The sequence below is a fragment of the Dipteris shenzhenensis genome, chromosome 20 (genome assembly GCF_047967505.1).
Source record: "Dipteris shenzhenensis isolate YYH24624 ecotype China chromosome 20, Dip_SZ_1.0, whole genome shotgun sequence".
Classification (NCBI taxonomy): Eukaryota; Viridiplantae; Streptophyta; class Polypodiopsida; order Gleicheniales; family Dipteridaceae; genus Dipteris; species Dipteris shenzhenensis.
In genome coordinates, this window is record NC_141615.1 from 43,564,000 (window position 1) to 43,578,400 (window position 14,401).

Below are 14,401 nucleotides of genomic sequence, written 5' to 3' on the forward strand. Positions count from 1 at the left end.
CTTCCTCCTCCTCTCCTTATTCCTCCTTGTATTGGGAGGGCTTCACAACCCCCCCTCCCTATCGCCCCCCCAGTCTTCTTATAAGGCCCGGCCAGAAGTTTTGAGATTCGGTGGCTTCTCGAAGAAACCAGTGACACCTCAATTAATTAATTGGCCCTCGAATGCATTAGGTTAATTACCATCAAGGCCGCCAACACACACAAATTAATTATTTCTATTCCATTTCCTCCAACAGGGACAATTTCTGCAGCCATCTTCCACTTCTATTTCGTCCTCGATGGGCAAGCGAGCGAAGGACTCGAATGCGGGCAGGCGGCGAAATCCCAAAACTCTTCAGGTGCCGCTCTTCTATGATGTGGCACCTTCTTCGTCGCAGGTGAAAGCTTATTAGCAAGCTCGACGGAAGCAATGCAACAAGGGCGTGATGATGGTTCTGGATCGCCTCAGCCCCAACACAGTTTGAAGTTGTGCAACCTCAGTGAAGTTCTAATGGATTTCTTACTTCTCCAACTCTAACAACACTATAGACTATGGCGCTAATTCTTTGCTGCTGCCTATCTTCTTCATTATCATCGCCATTGAGCCTGCCTCATCTTGCTATTCAGCCGCTGTCCTTAGAGAGTTTGCAATTGCACGGGGATGTATGTTTTTCCACAAGCTCGAGTGTCTCCGATAGGCACAAGGTCAGGGTTGTGGGGTCGCCTGCTGTAGAGATGCTAAGCGAGCTAGGAACCAGTCGTACACGCGTGGTAGGTGGGAATCATCAGAGGAGTGGAGTGTGCCGTCCTGACGGCTTGAATGCGGAGATCCTGGAGCTGGGTCCAGAAACAGATCATGCTACTTATGCCTCGCTTTTGAGGCGTTGCTCAAGTTCCAAGGCCCTGTCTGAGGGCAAGCTTGTGCATGAACACATGAGCAGAAGCGGCTATGCTGGCAACAGATTTCTGAGTAATCTTCTCGTCCAAATGTACAGCAAGTGTGGCAGCCTGGATTCTGCACGTGCTGTGTTTGACAAGATGAATGGTCGGAATTTGTACTCCTGGAATATTATGATCGCTGCGTCTGCCCAGAATGGGAGCCTGAATGATGCCTGGGCATTGTTTGGACAGATGCCAGAGCGGGATGTGGTCTCCTGGAATGCCATGATCGCTGCATGTGCTCAGAATGGCCATGGCAAGGAGGCCTTGCAACTGTTTGGTCAAATGCAAGCTGAAGGCTTCGAGCCAACCAAGATCACCTTCATCTGCATTGTGGATGCATGTACAAGTGTTGCAGCCCTCGAAGAGGGTCAATTGATCCATGCCACTATTGCTGGTAATACATGGACTACGGATGTTTTTGTGGGGAATGCCCTTGCCAATATGTATGGCAAGTGCGGGAGGCTAGATGATGCAAAGATTGTGTTTGAAGAGATGCCACAGCGGACTGTGGTGTCCTGGAATGCCATGATCACGGTGTGCACCCGGAATGGGCGTGGCAGGGAGGCCCTGCAACTATTTGGTAAAATGCAGGCCGATGGCTTGGAGCCAAACACGATCACCTTTATCTGCGTTGTGGATGCATGTGCCAGTGTCACAGCCCTAGAAGAGGGTCAAGTGATCCATGCTACTGTTGCTTGGAATGGTTGGGAGGTGGATGTTGTTGTGGGGAATGCCCTCGTCAATATGTATGGCAAGTGTGGGAGCCTAGATGATGCAAGGGCAGTGTTTGCAGAGATGTCACAGCGGAGTGCTGTCTCCTGGAGTGCTATGATCGCTGCATGTTCCCAGAATGGGCATGGCAGGGAGGCTCTGCAACTACATGGTCAAATGCAGGTGGAAGGCTTTGAGCCAAACAAGATCACCTTCATCTGCGTTGTGGATGCATGTGCCTGTGTGGAAGCCTTAGAGGAGGGTAAAATGATCCATGCTACTGTTGCTTGCAATGGATGGGATTCGGATGTTGTTTTGGGGAATGCCCTTGTCAATATGTATGGAAAGTGTGGGAGCCTAGAAGATGCGAGGGCTGTGTTTGTAGAGATGACACAGTGGGATGTGGTCTCTTGGAGTGCCATGATCGGCGCATGTGCCCAAAATGGGCATGGCAAGGAGGCCCTGCAACTCTTTGCTCAAATGCTGGCCAAAGGTTTCGAGCCAAACAGGGTCACCTTCATCTGCATTCTCGATGCATGTGCCAGTGTGGCAGCTCTAGAAGAAGGTAGACTGGTCCATGCTACCATTGCTGGCAATGGGTGGCAGTCAGATGTTGTTGTGGGGACAACTTACGTCAATATGTATGGCAAGTGCGGGAACCTAAATGATGCGAGTGCAGTATTTATGGAGATGCCAGAGCGAAATGTGGTCTCTTGGAATGCCATGATCACTGCGTGTGCTCAGAATGGGCATGGCAAGGAGGCTCTGAAACTGTTTGATCAAATGCAGGCAGAGGGCTTTCAGCCAGACAGGATAACTTTCCTCTCTGTTCTCTCTGCATGCAGTCATACAGGTCTGGTCGCTGATGGAATGCGATACTTTATGTCTATAATTAGACACCATCGCATAATTCCTTCGGCAGAACATTATGTGTGCATGATAGATCTTCTTGGGCGAAGAGGACTATTGGAAGAGGCAGAGGACCTGATCTTCAGTATGCCATTTGAACATGTCTCAGAAGCATGGTTGAGCTTGCTTTCATCATGCAGAATTCACAAGGATCTGGAGCGGGCTTTGCATACTGCAAATTTCGCCTTTGCCTCAGATCCAAGGGATTCTTCACCATATGTATTGCTAGCAGACATTCATGCTAATGCAGGTCCTTTAGATGATGTAATCAAGTTGACGCAGGCAATGATTGACAATAGCATGAAGAAAGTCCCAGGTCGCAGTTGTATTGAGGTGAATAATGTGGTCCATGAGTTTGGTGTTGCCGATACATCACACCCTCAATGGGAGTGTATTTATGCTGAGTTGGAGAGGTTGAGTAGGTGCATGAAGGAAGTTGGGTGCATTCCTGACACACATACATTGCTGTATGAAGAAGAGAAGGAAGGTTTCCATAGCGAGAAGCTGGCCATTGCTTTTGGGCTCATTTCCACCCCCCCAGGAACACTTATTCGCATCACCAAAAACCTACGGATTTGCACCGACTGTCATTGTACCACAAAATTTATCTCCAAGGTTGTGCAACGCAAAATAATCGTGAGAGATGCTAATCGTTTCCATCACATTGAGCATGGAGTATGTTCGTGTGGTGATTATTGGTGAGATGGACATCTCTTTTACTCAAGAGGTCTTTATAGAAATCCCTTTTTGGGCTACGGGTGAGGATGTTGTCTAGACCTAGGTATTTTCAACGTAATGTTAGCATGTCATGGGACCTTACAAAGAACATGTCATGGGGAACGTAATGTTAGCAAGCATGTAGGGTTAAAAAGCTATTGGTGTACATCCAAGGCTGTCTTTTGGATGTGAGGTGATGTACATCTGTCGGTCACATTGTTCTTGTAACAAGTGCATGTGTTGTGCTAAACACCTATTTCTACCACAAATGTGGGCTTCGAACCAGACAGGATAACTTTCCTCCCTGTTCTGCATGCAGTCATAGAAGTCTGGTTGCTGATGGAATGCGATACTTTATGTCTATGAAAGACACCGTGGCATAACTCCCTTGGCAGAACATTATGTGTGCATGATGGATATTTTTGCCGAGGATGACTCTAGGAAGAGGGAGAGGATCTGATCTTCAGTATGCCATTTGAGCATGTCTTTTCAGCACGGTTGAGCTTGTTTTATCATGCAGAATCCAGAAGGATGTGGAGGGGGTCTGCATTCTGCAGATTGTCGCTGGTAATCAGATCATTGACAGGAGGATATTTATGCTGGGCTGCAGAGGTTGAATAGACGCATGAAGGAAGTTGGATGCATGCGTGACATACTTAGCTTTATAATGTGAATGGAGAAGAGAGAAGAGGGTATCCTTAGTAAAAAGCTGGCCATTGTGTTTGGGCTCATTTCCCGGCCCAGGAACACTTATGTGTGTTACCAGAAACCTACGGATATGCACTGACTGTCATTGTATCACAAAATTCATCTCCAAGCTGAATGTGGCCTAGCTCATGAAGTTGGCCGTAATGAAGGAATCAAGCATTACATCAGCAGAGGCATTATAGCCTGGTGTGACTGATTGTCATTATAGATATGTGCAAGTTGTTGCATGTTGCTGTTGTGCTTATTCTCGGCTCTGCAAATAGGAATATCTTCTTGATGAATAAAGAAAATCTCATCCTGACTTTCTATGAAGCATATGTTCAGCAAGAGCAATGTGGCCTAGCTGACTCAAGTTGGCATATGAAAGAATCAAGCATAACAGAGGCATTACAGCCTGCTTGTAACTCATGTGACTGGTTGTCAATGTAGATATGTGCAAATTGTTGCATGTTGCTGTTGTGCTAATGTTCTGCTCTGCAACAGGAATATCTCCTTGATGAATTAAAAAAACTTATACTGAGATTGTACTGAATATTGATGTGCAAATTGCTTTGTAGCAAAAATTGATGATGTTGAACAATCTATGATCATTGTGGACTTTGCAAGATTGTTTGGTGTGGACCTAAGCTGATCATTATTGATGTGTATTAAACACTCCTAACCATGGTAGTCCGTATTGCATATAGCAAAAGGTGAAGTAGTGAGGTGCTCGTCTGTAGCATCATCTGAATAATGCCATTGATGAGATACTCATGCAGCATTTCCATGTAGGTTGCAATACTGACAAAGGTATTAGAATACTTGCCTATGAGACAAGGATATTAACCTTTGAGCATCTTTCTCTGCCTTCATGGGCTGGGATGTTGACTGAACTTGCTATGAGGTCATTACTATCATCTTCCTCATTGTAGAGGGCATTTTCATAAATTGTCAGAAAAAAATGTAAGACAATTTTTGAGAACTGGAGAGTGTTGGAAACTCAAACAACACTCAGAAACCTCTTGATAGATGATCACACATATACTATAAAGCCTTGCTGGAACAGCACATGAGAGAGAGAGAGAGAGAGAGAAAACTCAGACTATATTCTTCCACAGAGTGTGGGTGAAATAAGCTTCAGAAGCCATCAATGATGTTGTCCAAAAAACTGCTAAGTATTGCTGAGAACTCCTCCCTCAAAGAACGCCGCCCGTGAGAGTAGGATTCAGTTCGGTGGATGAGGAAAGAAGGGGGGATAGGACCCCCTTTTATAGCCCAGGGGCTGGGGTAAATCAGCCGACCAGAAGGGGCCGACTCAGCCCCTTCAGCTGACCTGGGCAGCATCCCTAAAGTATGGGCCTATATAAGGCCCTGCTGTAGGGCCTTTGCTGCCCTACAGCCAGCCTTGATCCAGGCCTCTTTGAGCCCCTAGTGAAGGCCCCTTTTGATGCAGTGGTGCCTACCCTGCCCCCTACAATCTACTGCCCCTTTATCCCCTCAAATCAGGTCACAAGTGGGGTCAGTGATTTCTAACACCCCTCTCAATGACACATCTGTGGGCCGATTCCCATGCATCGAATGAGGTGCTGCATCTGCTCCCTGGGATTGCCTTCGTGAAGACGTCTGAGAAACAAGAGACAAAGAGAGCCTTCATCTTTAGAGAGAGACCCTAACAAAAAGACAAAAACTTTAGGATAAAAGACAAAAAAACATTTAGGACCTTCACGAGCAAACAAAAACCTGAAACCCTAAATACATTAGAAGCCCTTAAACTTCTATTAACCCACATTTAAGCCTCATACTAACCATAATTTGCAAGGTCAAATTGATCAAATGAACTAACTTCAAAACCCCTGATTAGCAACTCACTAACCAAGTCATCCCTTAAGACCCTTGCAGGGCCAAAAACCCATTAAAAATTTAGAAATGTCATATTGAACGTGAGCAAAGTACTTGGTATACGTTTACTAAATGAGCTACTAGTTTGTGTCATTACACAGTGTCGATAGGAATCATAAGCGTTAACCAAGGCTCCCTGTCCTTGGTTCCTACATGGCTTGCTATAGCTACGTGTATCACCAGCGAGACGTCTCCCTCTAGCTTCCATGTGCACCTAGATGCACTCTGCCAAGTCAGGGCGACCAATAGTACCATGATCTAATCAGTAAGTCTTTTGTAGATCTAAAAGCCGGTGGGCTTCCATCTAAAGCTCGCTCCAAAACTTGTATGCAAACATTGTAGAGGGGAGAACTCTTCAAACTCTGTGCAAGCAATGGAAACTTCAAGCCCCTAAAAGGCATGTTGTCGACTCACTCTGTGTTAAAGAGAGCTTCTTTTTGCGACACCGTCCATTCATCTATTGTAGCTCGTGCCTAGCTTATCAAGTTTAACATTTTCAGCTAGAACTCATACATGTATGTTCGGTTGTAGTGTTCTAATACAGGCTCAGAGGCATCACCGTGCTACTCTAAAGCACTCTGCCATACCATGTGGAAGTCGGCCGTCCCCTCGCAAAGTGTGTTTGTGATTATTGTCACCCAAGGGAAGCACTCGGGAGAGCCTCATCGATGGGGCTCTACTCCACGCCTAAAGTGTCAAACGTAGTGCGAGGACGTCTACAACCAAAATACATGGTCGTTCTTCTAGGGCAGCTGCTTATGCCATGAGAGCATGAGGAGAGTGGAAGCTTGAAAGTGGGAAAGGTCCTCCATGAGAAGTCTCTTGACCTGTGAAATCTTCTTCGAGAGTGGTCTCCCGTAAGGATAAGATTATCCACGTACAAGATAAGTACCAGCCATAACCCCCTCTCAGTGAAGAGATAGAGGTTTGCCTCAGATGGACTCCGTTGTAGCCCGATCTTCAAGAAGAACTCGTCTATCTCCTGGTACCATGCTCTCGGGGCCTGTTTCAGCCCGTATAATGAATTCTTTAACTTGCATACCTTGGATGTGGACCCTGGAACCTGAAATCCTGGTGGCTGATCCACATATTCCTCCTCTAGGGTTCCGTTCAAGAATGTGGACTTCACGTCCATTTGAAAGATAAGCCAACTGTGATGAGAAACCAAGGTAATAATAGTGCGTATTGTCACCATCCTGGCTGTGGGGGCAAAGGTCTCATCGAAGTCAAGTCCCTTTGATTGTTCGTAGCCTTTCACCACCAATCGAGCATTGTACTTGCCCATGCTCCCATCAGAGTTGAACTTAAGCTTGTACACCCATCTGGTACCAATTACCTTCCACTTGGTCGGCTTGTCCATCGAATCCCAGGTGTCGTTCTTCAGAATGGCGTCCATCTCTGCTTGCATAGCATCCTGCCATTCTAGGATATCCCCCGCTTCCTCGAAGGATCTGGGCTCCACAAGCTGAGCCACCATAGCATAGTTCGCGGAGGGAGTGTTCACATTGCGTTGAGACAGCCGTGCTCCATAATTTCTCTTGGGAATGTCATTGACCTGTGAGTCTGCTAAAGTCTTCAAATACCACCACCCTCCTCCTCCTCCTCCTCCTCGGGTTCTTCAGTCATCTCCACCTCCTTGATGGTGACCTTGGGTGGGGGTAATGTCGGAAGTTCCTAAACCTCTTCTGCAGTCTGGGGCTCTGACTCTTCAATGATCACGTCCTTGCTGATAAGGATCTACTTCTTCATCGGGTCATAAAGGCGATAACCCTTGGATTCTTCACTGTATCCCACAAAGATACATCTTCTGCTATGGGAATATCTTCTGCTATGGAAATCGAGCTTTGTCCGCTCATCTTTTTGCACATGAACAAATGCATTAGAACCGAAAATTCGTAAATGAGATATGGTCGGTTTCTTACCATAGGAAGCTTCATATGGAGTCTTCTCATCAACAGCCTTGGTCTTAGTTTTGTTGAGGATGTGAACGGCAGTGTTCACAGCTTCACCCTAGTACGCATAGTCCGCCAATCTTGTGCGCATAGTCCACTTGGAGAATGCTTGTTATTGCAGAGTTGTTTCTTCTAATTGCATCTAATCTTGCATGCATTGGAGTATCTTTGTAATGGACGTATCACACTAAATTTCCCTCATTCAAGAATTTGGGGAAATCCTTTTATGTCTTCTTAAAGAAGTGCATATCTTATGTCATTGTTTGAAGTCAATCTCTTCTTGTGCCTCAGAGCTTGTTTTAGCACTCTTGTAGGGTTATCCTCCCACTTCTTAGGTCACGTTAGAAGGTATTCCATTATGGCTGAATTCAGATATGATAAATAAGAGCTCAAGCAAGTTGAGGTCTTCTATTTCATCCCCTCCATATGGGTTGTGGGCATTGATGCTTCTCATGGGAAGTCGGTGAATCCTGTTTGTATGTGTATTACTCAGTGTTTCACTTGGGGCAGGTTGTCAACTATGGCATTATCACCCAAGGTTCCTATTTGAATGTGTATTACTCATTTCGAGTGTTTTACCTGTGGAAGGTTGTCAAACTTTGGCATTTCAAAGGTTGAAGGGTAACACCTCATAAAAAATGTCTCTAGTTCACCTTACATTGGTGAAGCAAGATCTCCTTCGAGTAAGTCTTGCATCACGATAGACTCAGCCAAGCGGCTGTCCAAGTCATCTGTAGGGCATAGTTCCCCCAATGTTCGTTGACAAGGAGCTCAAGGTTTTCATCCAGTCTAGGATTACTTCTTCCTCCCTTGCACCAGCTTGAGCAAGCATACCCATGGTTGAATCTTTGGTGTCATAAGTTATATTTTGAAAGGGAGAGTCTTTGGTATAGGCCAGTTGCTCCCCATTCATGAGCCAGTTGCCCCACGGGCCAAATTTTTTTCCTCTATGCATTCCTCCTCTTAAAAATCTTCTTCAGACATCTCTATGTGTCTCTACCATGAGAGTTGTTGGTGACCTTGTTCATGGACAAGGATGAAGGTACCTTGACTTCATTGTAAGACCAATCTTGAACAACCGTGGATGGCGTCAACCATAGGCCTCCTAGCAAGGGCGGATACATGAAGTCATCCCCTATCATGTTCAGCATAACAAAGTTAGAGAGGAAAATACACCCCCAATCTACCTAGGAACTCCTTTGATTGGTCCTAGGGACATAACTTTCATTGGTCATCCATTTTGACCTGAAGGTGGACTAAACGAATGAGGTTCACATTCAATTGTACAATGGTACTCTTGGGATGATTTTGACTACTATTGCACCATCAAAAATTAATTATTTAAGGATAATGCATTTATTTTCACTACCACGTGGACTTTGCTCACATGTGGGGACAAAATAGGTTGCAAATTGGTTCACCATGGGTCCATACACGAACAAAAAAAGATAGGACATCAACTTCAATGGCAACACTTACACATACAAACAATATAGGCTAAGGTAAAACACCTTGAAGAAATAATGGCCAACCACATCACAAGCAAAAATCCAAGTCTTTGCTTTAGTTAAGTCATGGCTTAAAGAGATACAACATGAATTTTTAAATCAGATTGATATGCTTGTACAACAGAATAGTTCTCTCCAGACAAACAATATATTTTTGATAAAAGAATTAACGGCCCTAATTGATGTCAAGAAACAACTGCATGAGATTGTGGATGCCCAATAGATCAATGTGGATAGTGTTTTTATAACAAATGTGGAACTTCAAGAAATGGAGGATACTCTTGTCCAGATAGGACAACAGATTTGGGCTAAACAATAAAACCCAACTGCACAAAGTGGCTAGGAAGCCCATTTCGGTGTATGCATAGAATGATAATGATGCATAAAAATGTGGATTACTTGTTAAAGTGTAAGGTTGTCTCTCCCCATTTAGCATCCAAAGATTACTAATATGGTGTTTGTAGCACTCTTGGGGCCCTGGATGCACAGAAAATGAGCTCCAATCGTCTCATTTTCGATTTGGAACTCGGATCCACTTTCTGCCCATTATTATGGGCTCCCAGGAGTGCCATCCAAGAAATACGCATGGTTGAAGATGAGAACCCGTTAACATCAAGCGTGAAGATAGGAAGGGGAGTTTTTTGGGGACAATCAAGCCAATGTGCTACTTTGAATTTGATCCAATGAGCTTGAAACGTAGGAAAATAAATGAATTCTCTACAAAACCAAAGACGCTCAGACGTGGGAATTTCCTTTAGATATGAGTCCCTCCGTTACGTCCTGCAGCCCGTGGCAGGCCACAGTTTCATCTATTGGGATGCCACCTGCAGTTTTTCCCATTCCGCCATCCTCATCACAGGAGATCAGACCTCTCGTCACACATCACAGCACATAAACACGCCAAGGAGGCCTTCCCTTCAACCCGCAACGATAATATTAGTTATTTTTTGCCGCTGCCTGTGAAAGCAACTCGTCCGTGGAGGAATCCGGTCATTGTGAAGAGGGCTGAGAGAGGGCATCATGAAGAGGCAGAGGGCATCGTGAGAGGCGGTAGAAGTATCGTGCTGTAATGTTTTGCAATTTGATGCCCTGCTCTGCGCTATCACGAAAGTAATGGGTAAGAGCGATATTCGAATCGGTGGTCCCGCAAGGGGTGAAACGGTTGAAACGGACTGGACTGCCCGCGCTCAAAGAGATCATCTACCACCCATATTTCTTCTATCAAATCGAACGATCCAAACTTCTCTACTCCTCCCCCAAACTTCTCCTTAATAGAGAAAAGAGATTCCCTCCAAATAGTCCACATTGAGGGTCACTTTGGAATTCTCGAGAGTGCCATTTTGAAAAATTGACCTAGGAGTGATTTTAGATTTCTTCTCAAAATTCGACAGTCGAGTTCTCTTTGGCGATATTAGTTACCCGTTAAGCCCATGTTGCTAGTCCCCAGTTGTGTATCTTCCTCATGCACGCTTCATCCTGCCTTCGACCCGCCATTATTGGAGATTGGGCAATCACAAAGGGTCATATGTTCCATGCTTGCACGCTCGAATGCCTCAGATAGGCCCGGCCCTCTGCTAAGGCCCCCCCAGGTCCTCGGATCGCTGGCTGAAGATGTGCCACTCGAGCTAGGCACCAGCAAAGCCTGTCTTACCCAGGTCTTCGATTGGAACCATCAAAAGGATGAAGATGGCGTTCCTGAAACCTTGAATGATGAGATTCTCAGTCAGTTGGGTCCAGAAACAGATCTTGCTACCTATGCCTGGCTTTTGAGGCGTTGCACAAGTGCTAAGGCTCTGTATGATGGCAAACGTGTGCATGAACACATGAGCAGTCGTGGATATGCTGGCAACAGATTCCTGAGTAACCTTCTCGTCCAAATGTACAGCAAGTGTGGGAGGCTGGACTGTGCACGTGCGGTGTTTGACAAAATAGTCTATCGGAATTTGTATTCTTGGAATATCATGATCGCAGCGTCTGCCCAGAATGGGAGCCTGGATGATGCGAGGGCAATTTTTGTAGAGATGCCACAGTATGATGTGGTGTCCTGGAATGCCATGATTACTGCGTGTGCCCAGAATGGGCAGGGCAATGAGGCCCTGCAATTTTTTGGTCAAATGCAGGCCAAAGGCTTTGAGCCAAATAGGATCACCTTCATTTGTATTGTGGATGCGTGTGCCAATGTCGGAGCCCTAGAACAGGGTAGGGTGATCCATGCTACTGTTACTGGCAACACATGCGAGTCGGATGTGATTGTAAGAACAGCCCTTGTCAATATGTATGGCAAGTGCAAGAGCTTGGATGATGCATGGGCAGTGTTTGCAGAGATGCCCAACCGCAATGTGGTCTCCTGGAGTGCCATGATCTCTGTGTGCGCCCAGAACGGGCAAGGCAAAGAGTCCTTGCAACTGTTTGTTCAAATGCAGGATGAAGGCTTTGAGCCAAACAAAATCACCTTCATCTGCATTGTGGATGCATGTGCCAGTGTGGCAGCCCTAGAAGAGGGTCGATTGATCCATGCTACTCTTGTTGGCAATGCATGGGAGTCGGATATTATTGTGGGAAATGCCCTCATCAATATGTATGGCAAGTGTGGGAACCTAGATGACACCAAGGCAGTGTTTGCAGAGATGCCACAGCGGGACGTGATCTCCTGGAGTGCCATAATTGCTGCATGTGGCCAGAATGGGCAGGGGAAGGAGGCCCTAGAACTGTTTGATCAAAGGCTGGCTGAAGGCTTTGAGCCAGACAAGGTCACATTCATCTGCATTGTGGATGCATGTGCAAGTGTGGCAGCCCTAGAAGCAGGTGTAGAGATCCATGCTGTTGCTGCTTGCAACACATGGGAGTCAGATGTTATTGTGGGGAATGCCCTTGTGAATATGTATGGCAAGTGCGGAAGCTTCGATGATGCATGGGCTGTGTTTGCACAGATGCCACAGTGGGATGTTATCTCCTGGAGTGCGGTGATTGCTGCATGTGCCCAGAATGAGCATGGCAAGGAAGGTCTCCAACTGTTTGGTCAAATGCAGGCCAAAGGTTTCGAACCAAACATGATTACCTTTATCTCTGTTGTTGATGCATGTGCCAGTGCGACAGCCCTAGAAGAGGGTCGAGTAATCCATGCAACTGTTACTGGCAATGAATGGGAGTCAGATGTTATTGTGGGGACAGCCCTCGTCAATATGTATGGCAGGTGCGGGAGCCGAGATGATGTGAGGGCAGTTTTTGCAGGGATTCAACAACGGAATGTGGTGACATGGAATGCTGTGATTGCAGCATGTGCCCAGAATGGGCATGGTAGGGAGGCTGTGCAACTGTTTGGGCAAATGCAGGCTGAAGGCTTTGAACCAAACAAGGTTACCTTCACCAGCCTTCTCACTGCTTGTAGTCATTCAGGTTTGGTTGCTGATGGGACTCGATACTTTGCCTATATGAAAAGAGCCCATGGCATAACCCCCTCAGTGGAGCATTATGTGTGCATGATTGATCTTCTTGCGCGAAGAGGACTATTGGAGGAGGCAGAGGACCTGATCATCGATTTGCCATTTGAACATGTCCCTTCAGCATGGTCGAGCTTGCTTTCAGCTTGTAGAATCCACAATGATGTTGAACGGGCTTTGCGTGCTGCAAATTTTGCTTTTGAATTAGATCCAAGGAATGCTTCACCCTATGTATTGCTAGCAAACATTCATGCTTAAGGCAGGTAGGTAATTTGAACATGTCCCTTCAACATGGTCGACCTTACTTTCACCTTGTAGACTTCACAATTATGTCGAGTGGGCTCTGTTTGCTGCAAATTTCATTTTTGAATTAGATCCAAGGATTGCTTCTGTGAGAAGTGCAGTGGATCTGAACAGTAATGGAGAGAGAAAGAGAGAGCGCACCACACATGAACTGAAGAAGAAAGAAGAGAGAGAGAGACTAAGAGAACGCAAGGGATCTCAGGAAAAAACCCCAAACTGTGGGTAAAACCTCTGCTATAGATAGGTAAAGCTGCTCCACAAAGAGATGCCAAACAAGTGTGGGAGGGGGGTCTATCAATAGGCAGCCCCCTGCTGTAGGTGGGACGACCCCCTCACCTACCCAAGGGGCTGCCACACACAGCCCTATAAGGTGGGCTCCCCTCCTGCCCTATGTGGGGGCTGCCAGCCGACTGGCCTGCCTAGCCAACTGCCCTATAGAAGGGCTGCAGCCAGCCATATAAGGGGCCTCACCCCTCTGCCTACAGGCTGACCCAAGGGGCATGTTGGACCAACTCAGCCTCTGAAAGGCCTGCTGGGGCCTGGCAACCTGCCCCAAAGGGTGGCCCTACAGCCGCATCGTGACTTGCATCCCCCCCCCAGGGCATCCGCCTCCTGTGCCCCATCAATGCAGCCTGCAAACAGGTCCAAGGAAGGCCCTGAACAGTGCGGAACCCCTCTGGAACACCCTCAGCCTGCCTGAGCCACCATGGGCTGCCCTTGGCCCTACCCTGTCTACCCACAATGGGGTGGGCATACCCACAACAAAGGCCCTCACTCAGTCTAGACGAGCCTCTCACGGGGCAGGCACACCGGGCCTCACTCTCTACCTAACCCCCATGTGACATCAGGAGTTGTTGATCTCCAACAGCTTCACCCTATGTATTGCTAGTAAACATTTATGGCAAGTCAGTCAGGTAGTGTGGTGGAGCGGAGGAAAGGCAATGATTTGTGATGGTTTGAAAGTAAGTGCAAAACTGTAGTTGTATTGAGGTTAATAATGTGGGGCATGAAATTGGCGTTAGAAGAGAATGTACATGTGGAGTTGCATAGATGGAGTAGGTGCTTTGCTACCATACTTTGGGGCTTATTTCACACTCCCAAGTTACGTATTTATTCTTATGACCAAGGACTCTTGATTTTATCCTGCTTTTGGGCTCATGTCCCACTCCCCATTTTACACTTAATTCTTATCAGCAAGGGCCTTGGTTTTGATATGCCTTTTATTTTGCCTCACATTTCATCTTTGAGGTAGAATGTAATCATGGAGAGTTTCAATTGTTTGCATCATGTTACACTCACAGTCAAAAAGCTCCACAAAATTGATACTGAGGCTTGTCACCCAGCCATGGGAGATT

The 14,401-nt window shown here is 46.4% G+C and overlaps 1 protein-coding gene across 1 annotated transcript; it reads left to right on the top strand.

The window, feature by feature from the left end:
- The first annotated feature begins 262 nt into the window (after positions 1 to 262).
- LOC147889704 (pentatricopeptide repeat-containing protein DOT4, chloroplastic-like) lies at positions 263 to 13,022 on the top strand. The gene is made up of 3 exons (XM_087391295.1): positions 263 to 3,238; positions 3,577 to 3,631; positions 10,719 to 13,022. The coding sequence occupies exons 1-3, from the start codon at positions 531 to 533 to the stop codon at positions 12,999 to 13,001; spliced, it is 5,046 nt and encodes a 1,681-aa protein (XP_087247421.1). The 5' UTR covers positions 263 to 530; the 3' UTR covers positions 13,002 to 13,022.
- Positions 13,023 to 14,401: the final 1,379 nt, after the last annotated feature.